Source organism: Macrotis lagotis, chromosome X (genome assembly GCF_037893015.1).
Source record: "Macrotis lagotis isolate mMagLag1 chromosome X, bilby.v1.9.chrom.fasta, whole genome shotgun sequence".
NCBI lineage: Eukaryota > Metazoa > Chordata > Mammalia > Peramelemorphia > Peramelidae > Macrotis > Macrotis lagotis.
The window spans coordinates 300684871-300709474 of NC_133666.1; the positions used below are offsets into that span (position 1 = coordinate 300684871).

At 36.7% G+C, this 24604-nt stretch overlaps 2 protein-coding genes across 4 annotated transcripts in view; one reads left to right on the plus strand and one right to left on the minus strand.

Moving 5' to 3' along the window:
• The window catches only part of CXH18orf54 (chromosome X C18orf54 homolog), a 49915-nt gene extending 42207 nt beyond the window's left edge, over window positions 1-7708 (minus strand). Inside the window, exons 1-6 of one of the 3 annotated variants that reach the window (XM_074207907.1) lie at window positions 7569-7708; window positions 6804-6887; window positions 4616-4734; window positions 3226-3525; window positions 1304-2056; window positions 876-1026 (exon numbers count right to left, since the gene is read on the minus strand). In XM_074207907.1, coding sequence (XP_074064008.1) covers window positions 876-1026; window positions 1304-2056; window positions 3226-3496 — 1175 coding nt within the window. In that variant the 5' untranslated portion in view covers window positions 3497-3525; window positions 4616-4734; window positions 6804-6887; window positions 7569-7708. The remainder of the gene's footprint in view (window positions 1-875; window positions 1027-1303; window positions 2057-3225; window positions 3526-4615; window positions 4735-6803; window positions 6888-7568) is intronic. The other 2 variants (XM_074207908.1, XM_074207906.1) reach the window with 2 other exon arrangements.
• Window positions 7709-7940: 232 nt separating this feature from the next.
• The window catches only part of STARD6 (StAR related lipid transfer domain containing 6), a 33588-nt gene continuing 16924 nt past the window's right edge, over window positions 7941-24604 (plus strand). Inside the window, exons 1-3 of the mRNA XM_074207909.1 lie at window positions 7941-8024; window positions 13025-13117; window positions 13243-13344. Of these exons, the coding sequence (XP_074064010.1) occupies window positions 13029-13117; window positions 13243-13344 (191 nt within the window). The 5' untranslated portion in view covers window positions 7941-8024; window positions 13025-13028. The remainder of the gene's footprint in view (window positions 8025-13024; window positions 13118-13242; window positions 13345-24604) is intronic.

Consider the following 24604-nt stretch of genomic DNA (forward strand, 5'->3'; position numbering starts at 1 on the left):
ATATAATCTCTTCATACCCTTGATAATACATGAAATGTTATATAAAGCATCTATAAAATAAAGTCTTTTGATTACTCCTTCAAAATAAGAAATAACTGGATTATTTTGATACCTTCTGGAATAAAGAAGAGTAAAAAAGCAGCAATCTTGTTATATGGAATTATAAGACTTTATAAGAAACAAAACATCACCTTGTAGTACAAATAAGAATCAAATTTTAAGCTATGGAAGACTTAGGACTAATTGTATACAATTACCATTTTGTGTTTATATACGGGGTGTCCTAAAAGTATTAAGACTTTTGGGTCATTCTGCACAATGTCCTTTATCTAAAAAAATAGCTCCCAAGGCAAATTTCCTTAAGTGCAAATCTGATCATTTGACTTCCCTGCTGATTACAATGGCTTCTTATTGCCTCTATAATAAAAATCCTCTCTTTAGCTTTTAAATCCCTTCACAACCCTCCTCCCTCTCAGAAATTCAGTTACAGTGACCTGTGGTTCAATAAACAAGGTACACTCCACTCCACCTCCCAGTCCCAGGTGTTTGCCTCAGGATGCCATCCATGCTCATGCCCAGAATCCACTTCTCACTTCCACCTCAGAGAGATTCTCTTTCCCTTTAAGATGGAACCTAGGTCCTGGCTTCTGAAGTTTTACTAATGCCCCTGACCCTCTCTCAAATTAACACATATTTAACTTCTTTCTCTATGTAGACATATCCATTAATCTTATATTTATGCTATAGATATACTTGTATCCCCCATTAGAAAGGCATTGTGAATATGGACTATATTCAGTCTTTATGCTTATGGATTAATTTCTAAATTTTCCCATCCCCAAAACACATTCCAAGAATCATTATTGCTTACTCACAAAGTAACTGGAATATTTTCCCATGATCTTTCTGCTTCTAATTTATCTAACGAAGAGGAACTAACATCATTTATCATGGTACTTGATAAACCTTCAGGAGAATGCTCTAGACTTCTTTCGGCCTTCAGGATAAGTAATTCAATTTTGTCATCTATTTTTTTTTGAAAAACAAAATAAGATATTTAAGAAAAATGAAACAAAATTTTTATTGCAGAAAGATAAAATGTCACTCAGATCACAGATTCACATGATTTGAATTAAAGGCAATGTTAAATCACAAGAAACAAAAAAGAAAAATGCATTCAAAAGAATATGTAAATTGAATTCCATAAAGGGAAAAATAAAAAAAGTTCTTAAATGTAAATATAGCTTGTTATTAAATGTACTTAGTTATTAAATTTTAGCAAAACTATAAAGAAAAAAGTTACCACTGAATGGATTTTTGGATTCCTCTGAGAAAGATACACCAGCATATGGAAGCTGACCAAGTTCACAACTGGGTTTACAATTAACTAATACTTTTTTACTTGTGGAGTCTGAAATGCTGCAGTGTTGAAGTGAATGTTCATGACAATCCAATTTATGAGCAAACTGAGTTTTCCTTTTCTCCATATAAATGTGTTGTCCTTTTTTTTGCATCTGAGAACTACTTTGACTGGAGGAATCAGGTAACAGATCTTGATCATGTAGCCAAACTGGATAACTATAATCAGGAATACTAGTTATCCCTGACACGTTAAGGTCAGACTTCTGGCAAGTAAGCCATCTTGGGTAATTTTTTCTAATGTAGTGCTTTGAATTTTCTTTGGGAAAAGGCATCTCTGAAGAATATGCTGATGATGCAGACATATATTTGCAATGCTTATTTGAAGTTTTTTTAATCGCACCATGTTTTTCATTAGTTTCTGAGAATAGAACAGGACCGAGTAGGTCCTCATTTTCCACAGGTTTGAAAGGAGCTAGAAAATGGGGATTCCTTTCATTTTCTGATGAAGCCTTTTTAAGTAATTTTCTGTCCTGTTTGTTATTTTTATGTAGTGATCCAATATAAGAATTGGTAGGCAGTGATCCATCTGGTGGAAAATGTACTAGATCATCAGTTGTTAGGCTAATTGTGTCCATATCACTAATCCCATGGTTTCTACAAGACAATAACTTTGTTGTTCTGCAGTCTTGAAAACCTAAAAGAAAAAAAAAAGCATAATTTGGGCTTATTCTTATAAATCACATGTGAATATAATTACAAAACTAGTTGTGAAAAAATACATTTTCTCCTCCTATCCTCCTCCAAAGCACTTCACAAGTAAAAATAAAATTATCTATGGGCCTCAATGACATTTTACCTCCTCAGTGTTGTGGGCCATCGGTCACTGTCATTCTCTTGCCTAGTACGTTTCCTTTTCCCTAGGTTTCTTTCTGTTTCTAGACATTCTATTGGGCCTTTTTTTCTTTCACTCTCTGTCTTAAAGCTTGAGTATAAAGTCTCCCAACCTTAAAATGCCCTCTTCCTGTCTCCTGCCTGTGTCAAATGAAAAAATTAGTACTTTTGATTTTTCTGGAAGAGACAAGGATCAGGATAAGGATTTGGAATAGCAAAATTTTTAATAACAGTAAAACATTATGGATTAATCGAGTACTTAATTTTTATTTTAGCAAAACTGGTATGAGAGAATGGGGGGGAAAGACATAAAATTGCGGCAGCTAGGTGGCACAGTGGATAGAGCACCAGCCTTGAAGTCAGGAAGACCTGAGTTCAAATCCATCCTCAGACACTTATAATTAACTAGCTGTATGATCTTGGGTAAGTCACTTATCCCCACTGCCTTGAAAAAAAAAAGTATAAAACCAAGGAACTACTGAACTAGAAAGGAATCAGAGATCATGTAATCCAAACTGTTTTTAATAGATGAGGAAACCAGGACCAAAAAAAGTAGGTTAAGTAATTTGTTCAAGGTTATTAATGAACAGGCCAACAACAAAATCTATTTCTAGGTCAGAATTCTTTCCTATACACAGCAGGAAGGTAATAAAATATGACTTACTCTTTTAAACTACCGAATACACCTTATAGCTTCCTCTTTCCACTATCAATGAAAATGTCATTATGAAAAATAACAGAAATGTCAAAATTCACAAAAATATCATAATGATAGTTATAATGAACTTAAAAAAGAATATCTAACTGAAAAAGTTTAGGAACCAAATTACATAATGACTTTATGTAAAATCAGATTTTGTAAAATAATTCTTATCTAGCCTCTTCTCTCCACAAATATTAATCTTCCAAAAATACAATGCATCAAATTATCATACACAGTTAAAAACACAGCAAAGTATAATGAAAGCATACCATTTGGGGATTTAGAAAGAAATCTGGAGAACTTGGAAATCTGAGAAAGCTTAAATTTTCTACTGCTTTTATCCTGAGACATACAATTTTGCTCAAAATCATCAATGTAGGCCTGTAATGCCTGAGAAGCAGAATTGTAAAGCTTGTCTTTATACTTTATAGAGGCACTGAAGTTAGAGGAATTACTGTTGTTCAAGCTGCAACTTGCTAGAAGAGAAGACGCTGTAGCTTTGGGAGAATAAACAGTGCATTTTTTAATTGACTTTGCCATGATTTTCTCAAAGTGAGTTCTTCTTTAATCTTTAAAAACAAAAACAGTAAACACACAAAAAAATGATACATGAGATTTGAATTCAAATAACATATGTAGCTACATTAATATAAACTATAAATGTGTTGTTATTCCTTTAAAGCAGGAGTTCTTAATCTTTGTGTCACAGATCCCTTTGGCAGTCTGGTGAAACCAAAGGACCTATTATCAGTAATATTTTTAAATGGATAAAAATGAAAAAAAGGAATCATTATTAAAATAGTTATCAAAATATTAAAAAGGCAAGTTCATGGACCTCAAAGTATAATTCCTGCCTTTAAGGATGAAACATTTATCCTTATTAAGATTCTCTCTCGGGGCAGCTAGGTGGCGTAGTGGATAAAGCACCGTAGTGGATAAAGCACCGGCCTTGGAGTCAGGAGTACCTGGGTTCAAATCTGGTCTCAGATACTTAATGATTACCTAGTTGTGTGGCCTTGGGCAAGCCACTTAACCCCATTTGCCTTGCAAAAAACCTAAAAAAACAAACAAAAAAGATTCTCTCTCAATTCTTATACAGGATGTTCCAAAAGACATTTAAGATACCCCCATATATGGTAGCCACTCAATAAATGCTTAACTTTATTGGTAGGGTTATGGATTTTGATATATTTACAATAACTATACTTTATTAAGTTACTAGAACTTGAATCTTTAGTTATCTTTATATAACATATTATGTAACATATATGCTGTCTCAGGAATCATCAGGCAAGGATGGAGAAAAGGTTGTCAAGTAAAAATTATGGTGAAAGCAGAAGTGAACCATTGAAATTTGGGAAGTTGGGTGAACTAACAAGAGCCCAAATGGAAGCTGGGGTCAGATAGGGTGAGGAAAGTCTCCCAGATATCTCCTTCTTTTTTATACAAAATATAGGTGAGAGTATCAGTCCTATGGCACCAGCATATTGATCAAAGGGTCAATCAAACTTTCTGCCTGAATACAATATGACAGGATTCGGATGCCTATTTGCTATCATATTACTCAGTTTAAAAGGTTTAAAGTCTTAATCAATGTATACTGAAAAACAGTGTTAATTTAATTCAATACATAAAAGGAGAGTACCAGACAGTACTCACTTTTTTAAGATCCTACAAATACAAATGGATGTTCTGTTGTATTTTCATAGTGATGCAGTCTATGACATCACATTAGAAAGTATTCCCTTCCAGCAGTATTTTCCAACCTTTAAACATTCCTTTAGAGGAAAAAAAATGGAAGTTGAGAAGGGAAAAGGAGTAAAGAAAGAAAGATGGTTAAATGATGGAGAGAAAACAGAAATCAGATTCTATCTACTTGGCACATAATCATAAAATCCTGATTTTTAAATAATGTGGGGTAACACTCTGAGCAAGTCACTCAACTTTTGTTTCCATTTTCTTAATTTTATTAGTGATCACTGAGAAAGAAAAAAAATAGGGAGATAGAATATCAGTTTCAACATTTATTCTGAAGCGAGTTGAACCAAGATACTTAGAAAATGAAAAGTATTTTTATATTATTACCCAAGCATAACAAATTGCCACCATTTAAAAATTCTTTAATGTGCAAACATACCACAATCTGCTCTTTTTAAACTTAAAGAATTATAATAAAACACAGCCTGCATATCTGTAGTAACTGTGGAAACAATTAATCACCCGTTACATAAACCAACTATGAAAAATATTTTTATAAATGACCTTGTTTCTTTCTAGTTGTCAGTCAGTAAACAAAACTTTGTTAAGTTCTCACATTTGTGCCAAGGACTGTGTTAATCATTGGAAATGAAGAGATATGGTTTCAGCCTTCAAGAAGCTCACATTAGAAGGTAGCATAAAAATAACAATATATACAGAGTGGATGGAGGCAATCTCAGCAGGCACTAGTACTAAGACTATTCCCTTAGGTATCCTCTTAATCAATATGAATTACTCCGTTTTTTTTTTTTAATTTCAATAATGTTGATGTTGCCTACTTTCCATCAAATATGTTAAGGATTTTAGAAATAAACTCATTTAATTCTATTCCATTAGTAAAATGAAGAGATGATCCCTGTTATCTTACAGTACTAAAAGTTCTTTTGGTACATAATAAAAAGGCTTAATATGCCACTCTTATTCTAACATGGTAATAACTGTTATTATTACTATTATTCTAACATGGTAATAATCTGTTGTAAAAATGCAAAGGAACTTAATTTTTAGCATTTACCACATTTCTTGAAAATTTGGGGGTCTAAAATTTGGTGGTCTTATACAGTGGATTTTTTTTACTTGCATTTCCTGCTTTTTTGTACTTAATATCTTTGAGCTCATCATTTTGCATTTGTTACTGGTATAGGTTATGTTTTGCCACATTCTGCCCAGAAATGGCAAATTATCATACAGTGCTGAATTCAAGTACAAAGTGATCCAGTTTGCAAAAGTGAATGGAAATCATACTACTGAGTTTCAGTTTGGCCCTCCTCCAACTGAGAAAACAATCAGAGACTGGCTGTGGGAAGAAGAAACCCTCCTGAAAACAGGAACAACAGAAGAAGGCCATGAGAGGCAAGTCAGCCAAATGGCCTGATTTAGAGATGGAACTGAAGAGATGTATTGAACAAAGGCCAAGTGGAAATCTTGTGTCCACCAAGATAGTTCAGCATGAAGTCAGAAGAATAGCTGATGAAAAAGAAGTGAGTGATTTCAAAGGTCATACTTGGTGCTTCAGGTTCATAAAATGGAATGGACTAAGCATGTGTCCATATACCAGAGTTGTCCAGAAGATGTCTGAAAATTATGAGCTTTGAATTTCATGTTGAATAAAATTTGAGTTCAATAACTTCATGTAAAACATTTTTTTCAAATTTCAGGTCCCAAAATTAAGGTGCATCTTATACATGGGGAAATGTGGTTACATATATTTGTAGTGTTGTAAAATTAAAACTTTTATCACTTATTAGCTAAAATGTTTCTTATGAACCTAATCTTACACAAAACGATATTAATAACCATTTGCTTTTTTTTATTTTTATATGTCCCAAGTTCTGTAAGAGATAGGGGGAAAAGCAAAATGTAGCTTCCTTCAAGTCAAAGATTATGGATGTGACTGGCCATTAACGTGGCAGGGACCAAGAGAAGGATAAAATGAATATAAGCTATTATTCTTATAATTGTTCTGTTGTCTTCTATGAGCGGAGGGTAGCGATATAGCAAGTTCCTTGACCTCCCTTCTTCCCAGCATATTCTCCCACTGACACACAAGCTTGAATCTACTGTTTCTGAAAGTGCTGCTTCCACATACAAGAGTTGCAAGTGAGAAGCATCATCAAATGTTCTTTCCTGGAGGGTCTGAAGCAGGCAGCGAGCTCACCAGATATCAAAGCACCTACTTAAAAAAACAACAACAATCTTAGCTGATGAACAGGGAAAGGCCCAAGGAATGAAATAAAAACAGAGTTCCAAATATTCCTTCACACTTTGGTTTCAGAAAATTGTTTTTAACGCATTTTCTCTTTTCCACAAAGTGCAAAGATGTGCAGAGGCTCGCTACAGCAACAGTATTAATTGATTATTAAACAACGGGGACAAAAACAAGCCTGTGCTCGGTCTACCTTTCCCTGGTTCTTCCTGATCTCCAGGGCATCTCCAAGACTCACACCTGCGACCCCTGCCCCTTTCCTCTCCCACAGAACTTGGCTTATTAAATATATTTTTCTTTTAAGAACCTCTCCCTTGGGGCGGCTAGGTGGCACGGTGGATAGAGCATAGGCTTGGAGTCAGGAGGACCTGAGTTCAAATCCGGCCTCGGACACTTAATAATGACCTAGCTGTGTGGCTTTGGGCAAGCCACTTAATGCCACTGCCTTGCAAAAACTAAAAAAATAAAAGTAAAAAAGAGCCACTCCCTGGGCGGCAGGGCCGTCCTCACACCCCCATCCTCACACCCTCTCCCCAGCCCGGGGCACCCCGGGCCCCTCAGGGTCCTTTCCTCCCGGAAGGCCCGGCGAGGTCCATCTGGGGCCCCCCCTGGCCGGGCGCCGGACGGACGACCCCAAACGGGACCCACTTCCGCGACTCCCTCCAGAAGCTCGGTGCGTTCCCGGGGCCGGCCCGCGGCCGCCCTCCGCCTGGGCCCTCGCATGCCCTTCAGGCCCAGCCGAAAGCCGCACGGCGCCCGCCCTTTCTTTCAAACCGACTTCCAATGGGAGCTCGGGCTGCGCGCGTGCGCGCGGCGAGAGGGCGGGCTGTGGGCGAGCGGAGGTCGGCCGGGCGCGGCGCCTTCTGGGAGTTGTAGTCTTCCCGCCCACCCTCCAGCCCAGTCTCTCTCCCAGAGGCAGGGGCTCTCTGGACCACCACCACCTCCTCCGCTCTCCTCCCCTCCTCCCCTCATTCGCCGCTCTCTCTCTCAGTCACCGCGGCCCTTCATCCCGCTGCAGGCCTTTCCTTCTGCCCTGGCTCAGCCCTGGGTGAAAGGAAGAGGGAGCGACCCCGGGGCTCTGCATCTGCCGCCGCCGCCCTCCAGGTGAGCCTCAGTTTCCTCCTTAGCCGATCCCCCTCCCAGAAAAAAAGACCCCTTCAACGAATGGAGGGAGACCCCCACCCGCTGCCACGCCCCTCGCTTCCGCGGGATGCCCAGAGGTGCCCATCTTCCCCTCCTCCGCCTCCCCGCTCATCCCGCCCTTTCCCAGCCATCCGGCCACAGCTCGCCTGACTAGGCAGAGCCGGGACCCATGGACAGGGGCTGGTGCTGAATTGTCTCCGAGCGCTTCGGGGAAGCCGAGTGCCAAGGAAGGATGGCACCACCCAGGCTCAGAGCGGAGGCGAAGGGGTTGCAGAAGGGGGGGTCTTAAATGCTGATTCAAAAACAAAAACTGTTTATGAGTATCTTGCATAGTAAAGAGGGGAAATGCGGGAGAAGTGCCTAGTTTTAAATGGTGTGGATATTAAAAAAAAGATATCTCACTAAATGTGGAAATATTATCCTTAATTTTTAATAGATTTGTGAGTTTCAGCTAATCTGACATCATACCACTAAGTAAAAATATAATTAAGTTTTAACCCTCCTCTCCTCTGACCAGTAAAAGAATCAAAAATTTAAAAAGAATTTTAGCTCTATTTTCTCTTTGACAGATCTCTAAAAGCCTAAGCTGTAAAACTAGGCCACCTCTTTATCTGATGATTTCTATATCAATATTCAGGATATATATATATATATATATATATATATTATTAAACAACTAACATATATATACTATATATATGTATACTATTAGATGTATGTCTATATAGAGTTGTACCTTTTATCACATATATACATCTATATCTATATATATTTATGTGTATAAATAGATATATGCACAATCCAAGACAACCACAAACTAATTTTCAAAAACCAGATTATCAAATATGTGAAAATAGAAAATAAAGATCAATGATGTGATTTTGAGAAGCTTATTTTGTTCCAACTTCAAATAACTTTTTAAAGAGATTGTATTCAGCATTTAAAAATCTTTCCTGGAAATTTAATTTAAAACTTTTCCCATACACTGTCTTTTTTAGAGTTCTTGATAAGATAGTTTGTCATTTAATTTTGTTATCAGTGTCAACAGGTTCATTTTAAATATATGTTAATGTCCCCTGACTATGGTTGAAGTTGTCAGTAATGGAATATTTTCCTTTATTTTAGAAATACAGAGTATAAAAGAAATTGTCAAATATACTAACAATTCATCAAAATGTATTTTATTTTTAGTTTAGAGAAAGATGGCAGAGATTCATAATATATATCTCAATAACATTGGAAATTTAATAAAGCAAACATTTATTAAACACCTACTATATGCAAAGCTCTACATCAGGCATACTGGAAGTGGAAAGAGTTTAGACAATTCTTGATCTCTTAAGTCTCCATTCTAGCGAGGATTAAGATACAAATGCAGACAACTATAATATGTAACAATATAACATTATAAGTATGTCAGAGAAGTACAAAACAAAGTCCAAGATTAAAAATAAAGCTATTACTAACAAAAGAAGTGAAGACATTTCAACTGGGCTTTACAGATGAGGTAGTAAATTCATCAGACCAAGAAGGACATTCCAAACAGGGAAAAACTTGAACCAAGATATGCAGGGATGAAAGCTCAAGGATGGATTGAGGGACAGAGAATTGTCCGATATGGCTGCACCAACAAAGAATACATAAAAGGTAATATTATAAGATAAGATTAGAAAGATAAGGTGACAACAGAGAGTAGTACCTTGAGTACTGGACAAAGGAATTTAAACTATATAGACATTAGAGAACCCCTGAAACTTTAGAGACCTAATGTGATGCAGACAAAAGAAAAATTATTCCAGCACTGATAGGAAGGATGGCTTTGATAGGGCAGACAGTAAAGGAAGAAGATCAGTTAGGATTTTGAAGTTGGGGCAAACAGATGATACTGAGGTTTTGCCTGCAATGATCCGGTGAGAATCAAGATGAAGGAAAAGATGCAAGAGAAGTTTCTGAGATGCAATCAAAAGAACTTGGTATCTGATTAGTTTTGAAAGATGAGCATGAATCCAGGAGACAAGAGTGTTCATGTTTTGCTACAGAGAGTTGTCAGAACTAGTAACAGTTCTTGAGGAACACCTCTAGAAGCATTGCATTTGAGGAACTGGTAGGATATTTAGAATGTAGGGAGTTGGAGTTGTGGGTCCAGATCTCAGGAAAAAGGTCAGGACTAGAATGAAATGTGGGAGTATTCTTCAGAGACTGGAAGAGTGAATGAGATTGGCAGGAGAGAATGAAGAAGGAAAAGAGGGATGAGGACAGATTTTTAGGGAACATCTTCATTATAGATTCAAATAAAAGGCAACATAGTTGTTTAAGAGAGAGGCATAGTACCAGGAGAGTAATGTCTGAAGATAATGGATGAGAGAATATAAGGGAAAAGGAGTGGTCAAAAGCTTCATATGGGTTGAATAGGATAAAAATTGAAAAGAGAGGATTAAAAAGTCTTTTGTGACATTTGACAGGGCAGTTTCAGAAAAGTGCTAGGTGTAAAAGCCAGATTGCAAATGATTTGAAAAGAAATTAAGTAGTGAGGAAGTAAAGAAAGCAAGAAACTTCCCCAGAAGGTTAGAAGTGAAAGGAAGGTGAAAGATAGAAGGGTCTAAGGCAAGGGAAGACGTTTTTATTTTAACTCCCTCTTCCTCCCTTTATTTTCTTTCCTTTTCCTTTTGTTATTTCTTCTTTATTTCTATCCTTCCTTCCTTCTTTTTTCCTTTTCTTTTTAGGATTGGGAAGAGGGAATATGTAGGCAAGTGGGAAATATCCATTTGATAAGTAGAAGAAATGACAGGCAGAAAAATCTTAAAAGAGTCAGAAGGGAATGGAATGAGGGGAGAAGTAGAAGGATCCTACTTCTATGAATGAAGAGGAGGGAGAAAGAGTGGACGGTGCTGTCAAGAAGGTTAGAAAAATAGAGGAGGAAAACTAGATTATACTTTTCTTGGAAGACCACAAGAAGTTAAGGGGAGCAATAAGAGAAGAGGAAATGTTTAAAAACGTTGCTGTGAGGAATAATATAAGAAGTCAATATACCAGTATCAGATTGTTGAGCAGAAGCAAGTTATATACACCATGATTTTGTAATGGGTAAAATCAGGTCAATTTTTGGACTTTCCCTAGTGACATTCATGATCCCTAGAGCATCTATAGATGAGGATTTGAAGGCCAAGAAATGAGAAAAGTCTGAGGCAAAGGGAGGAGCTAGATTAACTAATTGTCAAAGGCCAAATGTAGAGGCAAGTTAGACAGTGTAATTATTTTAAATGGAATTGCTCTCATCATTATTTCTTGTTTTTAGTAGAACTGTACATGTCAAACCTATTTTGCACATTTTTGCATTCATTCATATGTTCAAATACATGCATATATTGGATGGCATGTCCATATATTTATGTACACATTTTCATTGCAGGATTCAGGTATGCACTATAAATATATAATTATGTATATATATATATATATGTGTGTGTGTGTGTGTGTGTGTGTGTATGTGTGATTATTTAATACAACTATACACATGCATGTTTATGTTTGTATATGTGTATATACATAAATGTTCACATATTGATAAAATTATTATTATAATTCATAAATAATGTTTGACAACATAACATGCATAAAATTTTCACTTGTTTTAGTGACCCTTACTAAAATCTGCTTTATCTTTTCTCTAATAATATGATTTAAAAGGGGGGGAAGAATAATACATAACTGCAATATAATGCATATTTGTCTTTATCAAGGTAGAAATGCACGTGATATTTCAATTAAGCACCTATTTTGTGCCAGACACTGCCCTAGGGGCTGCGGATACATTTACAAAGAATGATACTATCCCTATGTACAACAATAGAGGAGAAAACAAGTACATATAAGAATATATACAGAGAATATAGAAAATAAAGTAAATATACAAACACACACACACACACAAATTAGTTAAACTCAAAGTGGTCTAGAGGGAGAGAATTAGGAATAGGGGGATCAGGAAAGACTTCATGCAAAAATGCCTTACCTCAAATATCTGGAAAGGTGCTTTGCATATGGTAGGAGCTCAATAGATGTTCAGTATTTATGATGAATAAATTCATGATTACTGACATTGGTAAAAAAAAAAAGCACCCAAAAACATATTTTTAGCATTATTTTAGCATGTATTTGAAGGCCAATGGATTTTATTTAAAGAAATTGCCAACAAGCAGCTAGGTGGTGCAGTGGGTAAAGCACCGGCCCTAGAGTCAGGAGTGTACCTGGGTTCAAATCCGGTCTCAGACACTTGATAATTGTTTAAATAAATAGCTGTGTGACCTTGGGCAAGTCACTTAACCCCATTTGCCTTGCAAAAACCTTAAAAAAAATAAAGAACTTGCCATTTCTAATAATTTACCCCATCTTATTTTTTTTCTGCTACTAGACAATATGTTGTTCATCAAAAGCTAGCAATTTTTAGATAATTAAATTATAAAGATTTTGTTCAAGCCCATGCCAGGTATGTGTATATATATATATATATATGAACTTGCTGAGGTTAAAATGCTTTTTGAACCCACATTCCATTTCTTAAAATCATCAAAAGTTGTGCATTTACAAGAAAAGAAAGGCTTGTGAGGGAAAGACTAGAAAACCAGAACCTGGAATGAGGTATAGAATTATTGTCTGTGAAATACTGCATGTTTAAGGTAAAGAAAGGGAAAATTATAGTTAAATATGCTTAGATTGTTTTAGCTATCCATGAATACGTGACTGGAACTGAACTGAACTGAACTGAATTCCTAAGAACATCATATAAGACTGGCATGGCTATCTTGGACAGGAAATATATAGCCAAAGGGCAGCATGACTATAATATTCAAAACTATGGATTAATAAGGAGCAGCGTGCCAAAGTGCAACATAACTGTGGAATATTTTCATTTTTTGCATATGAGTTTCTTCTACCAATCATTTGTTTTTAAAACTTTGCAGATAGATGGACTTTAAAAAACTTGCTGATGAAGTCTCCCAAGAGGTTTTAGCATTCAGCCGAGATACATCGGGCTGGAAAGTGACTAAAACTTCAGTAAGAAAACCAGTTACTATGTTTCAAGAGATTTTATGATATACAAATTCATCGTAAAGACATTTAAAAATTTTTTTCTAGTAACAAACAGATATTTGTTTTGTGTTTTTTTATTTTTTATTTTATTTTTGCACCTGACAGCTAATTTATTTTGTGGATTTTTATTCCCCTTTGAGAAAAAGATAACAGTTTCCTGGAAGCCTTCTAGAAATTACGATGGACATTTGTGAGTACTCCAATTATCTATTTGCAATAATGAAATTTGCAGTTTTAAAAATGTAATGGCAGTGATATAAGTGGAATCCATAGGTGTTTTGTAAATATGTCATATGATGGAGGTCAGAAGGTTAAAAAGTTAATTATAAAATTACTATTTTTAAAAAAGACACTAAAAATATATACTAAAATCATATTCTCTAGCCTTTTATTTTCAAATTTGAAGATAAAAAGGAGAAACTCTGAGAATTTTTAGTTTGAAAAATATTTATTGCACACAGTTAATATTTTAATATTTGTTTTTTTTTCCTGGAGTTAGACTCCTACTCTCATCCAGTAGTTTTGTTTTTTTATCTTTATTGGCTTTATGGATGCCTCTGATCTTCCATTATATGATGTATTGGAAAAGAAAACTGGATGTCCTGAAATTATTTTTATATAAACTGTTTTTCGGGCAAATTGTATTATTTGAGTTCTCTTTTTTGTTTGTTTGTTTGTTTGTTTTTTTGAAAGGCAATGGGGGTTAAGTGGCTTGCCCAAGGCCACACAGCTGGGTAATTATTAAGTGTCTGAGGCCAGATTTGAACTCAGGTACTCCTGACTCCAGGGCCAGTGCTCTATCTACTGTGCCACCTAGCCATTTGATCAATGATTTCAACACAAGGATTCCAAGGAAGTGGTCAGACTTAGCATTTTTCAACCATATAGTTAGAGTTTCTAATTAATCATACTTATTACAAACAGTACCATATAACTATACCACATTAACATAGGTTCAAATTTTAAAATTAAGTAGGTTAGGTTTGTATTCATTCACTTCTTTCTTCCTTTTGAAGCTTTATCCTTTTTCAACTTATATTTTGTCCCTAGTTTTTGCCTTTTATTCTTTATCAGACACCCTCTGCTCCACTGATATTTATCTGTCCTATTTCTTGTTCCCTTTGTTAATTTTGGATTATCAATTAGCTGGCCTAGGTACATTTATTTTAACTGTGGTCTTTTAGAGATGATAGTTCCAGAGGCAGCATGATGTTGCAAAAACAATACAAAACAAAAAACACAGAACAAGAAACCACCAAATTTGGAAAAGTTTGCATCTCAGAGTTTTAATAGGGTGAAATCTCTTTGTCCCTGCCATGCAACTTTTCTTTATCCTAGGATCAATCCAGACTTCTTGTTTCCTCAGATTGTGGTATGGCATGAAAATAACATTCCATCTAGGACAGCTAGGTGATGCAGTGGATAAAGCTTGGGTCTGGAGTCAGGATGACCTGAGTTCAAATCTATATTCCACATTTAGTAGCTCTGTGACCCTGGACAAGTCACTTAATTCTGTTTGCCTCAGTTTCCTTATCTGTAATATGAACTGGAGATGGAAATAGCAAGGTACTTCAGTATCTTTTGCCAGTAAAACCCCAAATGGGGTCACAAAGAATCAGACATGATTGAAATGACTGAAAAACAACATAATAAGTTATAGTGATGATGATGATGATGATGATGATGATGATAGCTAGAAAATGTCGGCTTGCTAGCTAAGGTATTGAGGGCATGCACTGTTTCATTTGTATCTTTAGATCCCCAGCACCTAGCATGTTGTCTTGCACATATTTATTTAGCACTTTAAGGTTTGCTTAGCACTTTACAAATATTATCTCATCTGTTTTTCACAGTCATCGTGGGAGGGAAGATGCTATCTTTGTGCCAATTTTACAGACAAGACAGCAGAGGTAGACAAGGGTTAATGACTTGACTAGAGTTACACTACTATTATGTGTCTGAAACTGTACTTAAACTCATGTGTTCTAGACTCCAGACCCAATGTTCTATCTACCACATCATAAAACTTTACTAGAAGGATACTGGTATTAAAAAAAGATTGACTTTTGTTTCAGAGGAAAGCTTGAGATTATTGAATGTCCATTATGGCAGAGACAATGCAGCTAACTCTCTTCCTCCTATTCAGTTTTGACTCCATTTCATTTTCCATCTATAATGTCTGTCCAAAATATTAATGGATGAAAACTATGAGCAGCTCAAACACCTGTGTATGATAGTCTGGGAAATAGGTACCACTCACTCTCTTATTTTTGCCTTATGAATTCTTTTTTTTCTTTATTTTTTTGTGAGGCAGTAAGGGTTAGGTGACTTGCCCAGGGTCACACAGCTAGTGAACGTCAGGGGTCTGATTTGAACTGACTCCAGGGCTGGTGCCCTTTCACTGGGTCACCCTGTTCCCCACATCTAAACTCTTTTAAGCAATGATGGCTCTCATATAAGAAGTTCTGTGTCATTCTGGGTCTTGCTGCAATCAGCACAATGAAATTATCTATAGCAAGAAATATCTCTACCTATATTCTTTTCCATAAGGTCTCAACACTGGACCTATAACAACAACCATTACAGTAGCAAACCTTTGGCAAGTATATATTTCCCCATCATATGCTTCACTTATTATCAATAATCTGCAGATCATTGAACAGCTCTGTTGTTAACTCTGTCAAAGATTCTTTTATGAACTAACATTCTTGAGGAAACTCCCTTGGAGGGGAACCTTTAATATTGCATTTTACTCAACCAAATCAAATTCTTTTTGCTCAATAGGCTGAAAAGAGCTGCTCCCTCTACCTGGAGTAAACTTCCTCCTCATTTCTACATCTCAGAACTGCTGTCTTTCCTCATGGTTCATCTCAGATATCACCTTCTTCATGAATTTTCATTCTCTCCTTCAGATGTCTTTGTTCTTCAAATTTACTTGTCCTTGACTTAGTTATACAGATATGTTGTATCCCTCCAACCCATAATAGAATAGAGAATAGAAACTCGTTGAGGGCATGTTTCTTCCTTTATATCTTTACCCCTCCAGCACCTAGCACATTGCCTTTCATATAGTGGGCACTTAATAAGTGTTAATAAGTTGAATTAAAGATTTTGAGTTACCTTCCTTACATGAGGCTAAGCTACCAAGGTAGTTCTTTTAAACCAAAGCACTTACTGATAATTACCTTCATTCCTCCAAAAGACCATGAATAAGAGTATAAATCAAGAACTTAACCCTAACATAGTCCAGGATATTTCTTTGTCTGAGTATGGGAAATCTGCTCCTTTTCTTCATAGTGAAATAAGGAAGAAGACATAGAAGTTGTGCTTTCCAACTCCTCAATCAGGACCTCACACTTTCGTTCCACAAATTATCCAGGTAGTCAGATAAATGCATATTCAAGTGTAGTAAAAATAAAGCTTGGTGACTAAATATGAAATTGATTCTAAGTCCTGATGCTTTTTTGGATTATCCCTTGATATCTAAGCTACTGTTTTCCTTATTTAGCATGAATAATTGGCAGTTGACAGTCTCCTTAACTTTGGATGCAACAATATCTGGCAGAGAAAACACTTCTATTCAGGGAACAAAAATTTGAATTCTAATTTAAGCTCTATCACTGATTCTGTTTATGCATAAGTTTCCGCATATACAAAATTAGACTTTTATTTTTCTCTAAACTGCCTCCATGGAGTTATGAGAATTAGTTATATGTAATAAAGATTCAGGTATCTCTTATACCAAACACTGAAATATGAGAATAAGCTTTTCTAAGCTTTCCCATTGTATAATAAAAGGGCCCTGTGTTTGGCATCAGAGGGAATTGTGTTCTAATCCTGGTTCCACTGCTTATTACCTGACTGACCTTGAAAATCCTTCTGGAGCCTCAGTTTCTTCATCTGTAAAATGAATAATTTTGACTAGATAATCTTTACAATACTATTTGACTTTAGACCTTATGATTTCTGGGATCCCCCAAAATGCCTGGTGAGTGTCCCTGCTTATAAGGCGGAAAGGGTCATTTTGGGGGTTGTAAGTAGCACCAACAAACACCAAGGTCATTTTATATTCTCTCACTCATAATCCTCTGGAGATAAGTCTGTTGCAGATGCTAAGTTGGCTAGTTATTCATCTGGTAGTTATTGTTCTCCTCTCTTCTATGACCTGTGGGCATGTCTAGTAGGGAAATGTTCTCTTCATGTCCCTTCAGTTCTAAGTCAGCCATCCCCCCCAACCCCACCTTTCTTAAATATTGCCACCATCATTCTCTTGTACCCCATGCCATGACCCCAGGAAATTAAAAAAATAGTTGGGGCACTGATCTATTGGCCTGGATAACCTGTAAATAGGATGCTGACAGAGATAGCTGCCATCCCAGCTGAACTGGCCATGTTCTTCCAACTAAGGGACAGTCCAGTAAGCTACTGAGTTATCCTTGTGATACCTGCCAGCATTTTGGCAACTTGAAATAAAAGTCTTTGAAAACTACCTTCTGAGGGGGTGGCTGGGTGGCACAGTGGATAGAGCACTGGCCATGGAGTCAGGAGTACTTGAGTTCAAATCTGGCTTCAGACACTTAATAATTACCTAGCTGTGTGACCTTGGGCAAGCCACTTAACCCTGCCTTGCAAAAACCTAAAAACAAACAAACAAAAAAAACCCCTACCTTCTGGAGAGGGGGAAAACAGTAATTTTTCTAATCAAGCTTCATTGTCTTTTACAATTTAAAACACAAAGACTTTTTTCCAGTTGGTTTCAAATGTATGGAAAGCACAACATCCCTGACAGGGATGTTTCTGCTAGATTTCAGATATGCACCACCTCCCTCTAGTGGCAAAACACAACACTACAAGATCCCCAATTCTGTACTGAAACAAAGTTTTGTCAGAGGCCTGCAGGAGGTTCAGAGCTTAGCAACATCCTCCAAAAAACGGATATAATACCCCATTTTTTTAGTGTTTGTGCTTATCTCATCAGCAAGGTACTTATGGGTATTATGAACCCCTAAAAAAAGGAAATGGGGTCAAAAGGATATATGTTGGGGAAGCTAGGTGGAACAGTGAGTAGAGTATAGGAAGACCAGAATTCAAATCCAATCTCAGACACAATAATTACCTTGCTGTGTGACTTGGCAAGTCACTTAACCCTATTGCCTTACAAAAAAAAGAAAAAAAGAATTCTGTCTCCTGCTTTAAAGGAAATCAGTTCTTTAGATGAATGGGTTCTTAACATTTTTTATATCCTGTACCCCACTGGCTATCTGGTGAAGCCTGTGGACTTCTCAGAATAATGTTTTTAAATTCATAAAATGAAATACATAGGTCTGTATAGAAAATCAATTACATCGAAATAATTATCAAAAATTTTTTTAGAAAATTTGCAGAGCCCAGGATAAGAAACTCTGCTTTAGATAGATTAGGTAGAGTGACAGACTCAGGGAATGGAAATATAAAGAACTAAAAAGGGAGTGTGTTTTTTAATCTTATTTATTTTTAAAATTAATTTCAGAGAGGAAAGGACATTTGGCTAAACAGATATTTATGTTTGCTCTTTCTTTCAATTTACTAAGTTATCTCATACTAAATTTACTAGTACCTCACTATGATGCTGTGACAGGGGTTCTTGCATTAGGAATATGTAATAAGTGCAGCTGTATTGTGATGAGTTCCTCTGACATATTCAATCATCTTTCATGGAGTTGGCCCTTGGGGTACTGGACCAGAGGAAAACTTGAGTTCTTATTCAGGCTTAGACATTTAATAGTAGAAGTATCTTGGACAAATCACTTAACTTTATTTGCCTCTATTTGCTTATCTGTCAAATGGGTTTGAGAAAAACCATCTACCTCCCAGGGTTAATGTGAAGATTAAATAATATATGTAAAACAAACTTTGCAAACCTTAGGGAATTATATAGATGCTAGTTGTTGTTTTTCCAAGTGATCCTTGAATGTAGAAGTGTGTCCTAAGTATAGAGCCCTCTTCAGTAGCTAGGTATGTGTAATTCTAAGCCTCTATTGATTACTTAACATAGAACTTGCAATGTCTGCTGCCACATGGGTTGCAGTAACCTCCATGATACCTGAGTCTTTAAAAGCAGTGCAATGGAGCTCTTTGCTCCTTTTCCACCTTTAGGCAGTTAGCTCATAGCTGTTGCAGCAAAAAGTACTTGTTCCCACATCTGTTGCAGAGTTAGGGTAATAAGCTAGAAATTTCCATCTTTTAAAGTTACATCACACTTTTGTTAGTGACTTTCTGCTCCTGGGCAGCTAGGTGGTACAATGGATGGAGCACTTACCTTAAGAGTCAGGAGGACAGAATTCCAATCCAGTTTCAGATACTTGCCACCTACTAGCTGTGTGACCCCGGGCAAATCACTCAACCCTAACAATCTCACATCCAGGGCCATCTCCAGTCCTCCTGATTCATATCTAGCCACTGGACCCAGATGGCTCCGGAGGAGAAAGTGAGGCACAGCACCCCTCACTCAAATCCAATTCATGCTCTTTTCATGGCATCACCTCCTGATGTCATGGTCTTCAAAAATGAAGGACAAAACATTATTCTGTTCCTAGTTGTGACTATTCACTTGGATACCAGCTCTCAGCATAATGAAAAAACGTAATTTCTTAACTATTGCTGTAAAATAAGATAGTTTAGATCCTTTTAAGCATCAAATGTTTGCTACCAGTGAAAACTTTATCCCTAAAGACTTTCAGGCTGTCATCAGTCACAGATAGCTGGAAAAGTTGGTCTATACCTTCCTTACAAATAAACTTATGAAAAACCTCAGTTGTTAAGTAATTCAATGATGTAAGAAGCACCCATTCTTTTGTAAAGCAGAATTTGAGGTTCAAACCAGGACCTTTACACCCACTTCTGTGTTACACAAGTATAGAGTTCAGAAGCTCTGCCAACAGGAGTAATTCTGGCTAATGATTCATACTGGGTGTGGGAGGAGGAAAATAATCTCACAAATTAATAAATACCAATTGAAAAGGGAAAATATGAGCAGAGCAAAGTTATGTTAACAAAAAATAATTGCAAAAGGCCAGATAATACCTTGGTTCTCCCTAAACACTCAGAATTCCTATATACTGTGATATAGGAAGACAAATTTATTTTTTTTAGGTTTTTTTGCAAGGCAAATGGGGTTAAGTGGCTTGCCCAAGGCCACACAGCTAGGTAATTATTAAGTGTCTTGAGACCGGATTTGAACCCAGGTACTCCTGACTCCAGGGCTGGTGCTCTATCCACTGCACCACCTAGCCACCCCAGGAAGACAAATTTAAATGTCATTTTCACTAGGTGGGGGGAAGCCCTTTAATAACTATCTTATCTTATTAACATTACAAAATTAACTCAGAGCTTAGATCCCTTGAAATCATTAAAATCTTAAGGGTTTTAGGTTATGTAACCCTGACAACACTCCACAAATTATGAATGCCAGTTTTACAATGTCCTCATATTTGTATACTGCCTCCTCCCCTCACCCAGTCTTATGCTGCCCCACATACTTCCTTTACCTCTAACCCAACTATAAGGGATGTTAGTTCTTGCACATGCCAAATAAACAGTTACTAATCCTAGAATTTATAACTGGAAAAGATCTAGAATTTATAATTGGAAGAGTTCAGAGATCAACAGATCACTATTCCAAATGCAGCATTCTTTGCTTCATACTTTTAAAGGGTCACAAGGGTCATAGTTAACAGAAAGCTCCAAGGACTCACAACCTGGCCTGAAGACAGGAACATGTTCAAGTCATGTTTGTACATGAAGCTAATAGGGGACTGAACGAAGAGTCAGAGTTGTTAGAATAGTTTCAGTTTGCTCTGAGCTCACTTAATTATCACCAGGTTTAATTACAGTTATTAAGATCCTATCTAGTTGAAAGAGAATTGTATGTTGAAATCTTTTTGAGTTGCTATGTTAAAAGATAATGTTTTTTTAGGCTCCAGAGTGTCAAAATTTTCATCTCCACAGTGTCAATCATAGACACAATAAGTGCTCAGTAAATCCTGACTGACTGACTGCTTCATTCATTTTAGGGCACAAGTCTATTATAATTGGGATGATTGAAGGGGCAGAGCAGAGCAGCTCAAGGTGCCCTTTTTAGAGGGAATACTATAATAGGCACCATTGGTTGCCCCAACTCTACTACTAAAGTAAAATTCCAGCACTATAAGATTGCCAAATACATAAATGTCAAAATTCTAAAGGTGTGTGGGTATGAGGAAAGGACTCATGTATAGCTTTTTCCTCCATCTTATTTGTCTTCTCCCATCCTTTTCTTGAAAGAGGGTTGGAGAGAAAGTAGAGCTGGAGAGAGTAGATTGGATAAACCTAGATTGATCAAACCTTTATGGAGATGCTGAGATTCCTAGCCTTTCCAAATTATTCCTAACAAACAGCTTAATTCAAGAATCTACAACCTTCCAGACTTATGTTAAAGTTAGGTGGGAGTTTGTTTTCATTGTCATAAAGCTTCTAAGGCAAAGTTGCAAAATAAACAAAATTTATCTTCAACTCTTCTCCAAGCAACAGGTTTTTATCTCCCTTCTACCTTTTGCAATCTGTTTTCTGACCCTAGCCAGGCTTTTCCAAACTCCCTAATCCACATAGATTTTCCCTACTTCTCCACAATAACCTCTTCTACTTTCCTCTTCCAATCAAAATGTTTATTTCAAGAATGCTGTTGATTTCATCTATACATTGATCCAGTATCAGTTATGATCACTGCTATATACTGCTGGGAGACTTCTAAAATAAAATGAATCTTGAGTTGGTTCAATGTATATGGGATTGTTTTTTAATCAGGAAGCTCCTCTTGCCATTTTTATGCCCCTGTTACCTCTCATGTCAAAAATTAAAATTCATAAAATCATCATTGCATTTCTGAATCATTCTCTCTCCTCCCTCCCTTTCCCTTCAACTAATATTATAATTGGTTCTGACCTCTAAAGGCCTCAGTTAAACAAGGACCATCCCTTGGGGAGAGAATATAGGTAATCATAACTGAAGATTAAAAACTTTCAGAAGTCTGTGTTCTTTAATGCACAGTATCTCCTGTATTGTTTATTGAACTGTTTGCTTCTCCAGTCATTTAAAAATTATCTTCCCCAATCTCATAAAGGTGACAAATATGTCTTTGCTTAAATTAATTGTAGAAACTCTGGTAAATAGGAAGGTATAGATATCTAGGAATTTAAACTTTAGGGTTATGTAAGTCTTTTAAGGAAATTATGTTTAATAATTGTGACTTTTTAGAAGCCAAAAGAATAAAGGGAGGGGGGGAAGACCTATAAAGGCAGATACAACTATCTAACCTGGGAAAAAAGAGATTCCAAACTTTGACTTTCTAAAACCTAAAAGTTTTCTATTTATATAAGGGGATATCTTTAACTATTGAAGTTTTAGCAGGATCAGGACCATGGTCAGGTTACAGTCACAGATTACAGATGGAGTTGCCATTTCATGTTGGGCAAGGTCAAAGTTGAAACCAGGTCATAGGAATCTTTCCAGGCAAAGATGGAGAGTCAGATGAAATTTTCAGCAAGACTCCTCTAGAGTTAACTCTAGAGAACTGTCAGATTCAGTTACATGATCAGTAACATGGGAAAGGAAAATCTGACTGATGTGTGATGTTTGCCTGTGGAATAATGCCCCATTATTACATGTGAGCACTGCCCACACACATTCTTATTTCTTTAGGTCCTTTGTAGACTGATGAGACAGTCCCCCCAGGATTCTTGACCCAGTGTCAGGGTTTGTGGGATAGATATATTACCTCATGAAGTCACAAACCATGTCTAGAATATAGAGGTTTCTAATTATTTCTCATCAATGTTCATCTAGCCAATAGCTTTCTCAAGTCTATGAAGCTTGCCACACCTTGAAGCTAGAAGACCACTCTTTGAGAATTTATCATATCCAACTAACATCACTGCAGGCAGTTACATTGCCAAAAGGAAGAGTTCTCAACAATTATGAGCCTAAGAAATTGATGATAACCCCATGAACTTTTACCTGGAAAGCCACCTAACAATTCCATTAAGATGTGTCTGACACCTAGTTTCTAGGAATGTTACTGGCATGGAGATTCTAAAATGACAGACCTAGTAGTCACTGACCCACAGAGATTGGAGGGAGGGGATAATTATTGGAAGCCCACTTGTATGTGGCCTTATTTCAAACTGGACCTTAACTTATGACCCAGAAAGAGCTTAGTGAACCACTGAGTTGTACCCCTGTTAGAGCTTCCAGATCTATTTGTTATTTCAACAAAGTATGTCCTCTGAAATTAATTTCTTGAAGTCTTCCAGGTAGGGGTCTCTAATATATTAAATACCATTGCCCATTTACAGTTCATATACAGATGAAAAGAGAGATCACAAATATAGTCTTCACTTGGTAGCAAAGTTGTAGAGCCAAGGTTTAAAAAATAGAATATTCTACACAAGATAACCACATAATTCTATTTTTCAGCCTATACATTTTTTTCCTTATCAAGCTGATAGGAGACTATAATGAATGCTCTAGTGCTATTACCATCTGGGCCCAGGGGTTGGTATTTTCAATTTGAAGATATTGTCAGCTCTGTAGATCAGTGTTGCAGAGCCTAAGGGGGAAAAAAGCCCTGGACTTTTGTCTTCATCTGGCCAGAGGATTTGAAAATATAGTCTAAGGGAGCAAACTAAATGTTGACCCTTTATAGCAAGTGTGTCAGGCATTAGCAGATGGGCCTTGTGACATTTGTTTTTGTCTTCATTAGTAGTATGGTTTGCATTATATTCATGAATGGGTATTGAATTCTGTATGTGACTCTTAAGGGTTTTTTTGGTTGGGCCATGTGACCCAGAAGAGCTAAAAGGTTAGATACCCCTACTATATAGGAAATGGTCATAGGTTGACAGCAATTGCAGGTCTCCAAATGGACAGTTCTCAATGAGGCAATGGATAGAGCAAGTGACCCTTGAGTCTTGAAGACCCGAGTTTAGATTTGGCCTCAGATACTTGACCTTTACTAGCTCTGCAACCTTAGGCAAATTCACTTAACCCTGATTGCCTCACATCCAATGGCCCTCTCCAGTCCATCTTCATCATCTGATTCCTATTCTGACCACTGGACCCAGATGGCTCCAGAGGAGAAAGTGAAACTGGTGACTTTGCACGGCACTCCCTCACTCAAATCCAATTCATTTGCTTGTCATGGCATCACCTCCCTGATGTCAAGATTTTCTTCAGGAATAAAGGACAAACATCACTCCCGCCCCTTGAATCTATAATTCTATGGATGCCTTTCAGTTGTTGCAATGTGATAGGACCTAAACAATGACATCCTCAAAATACTCTCTAAGCAATTATTTTTTCATTCATTCAAAAAAATATCTATTAGATACCTTTTGTATGCAAGCTACTGAACTAGACACAGAGAGAAAGGAAGATAT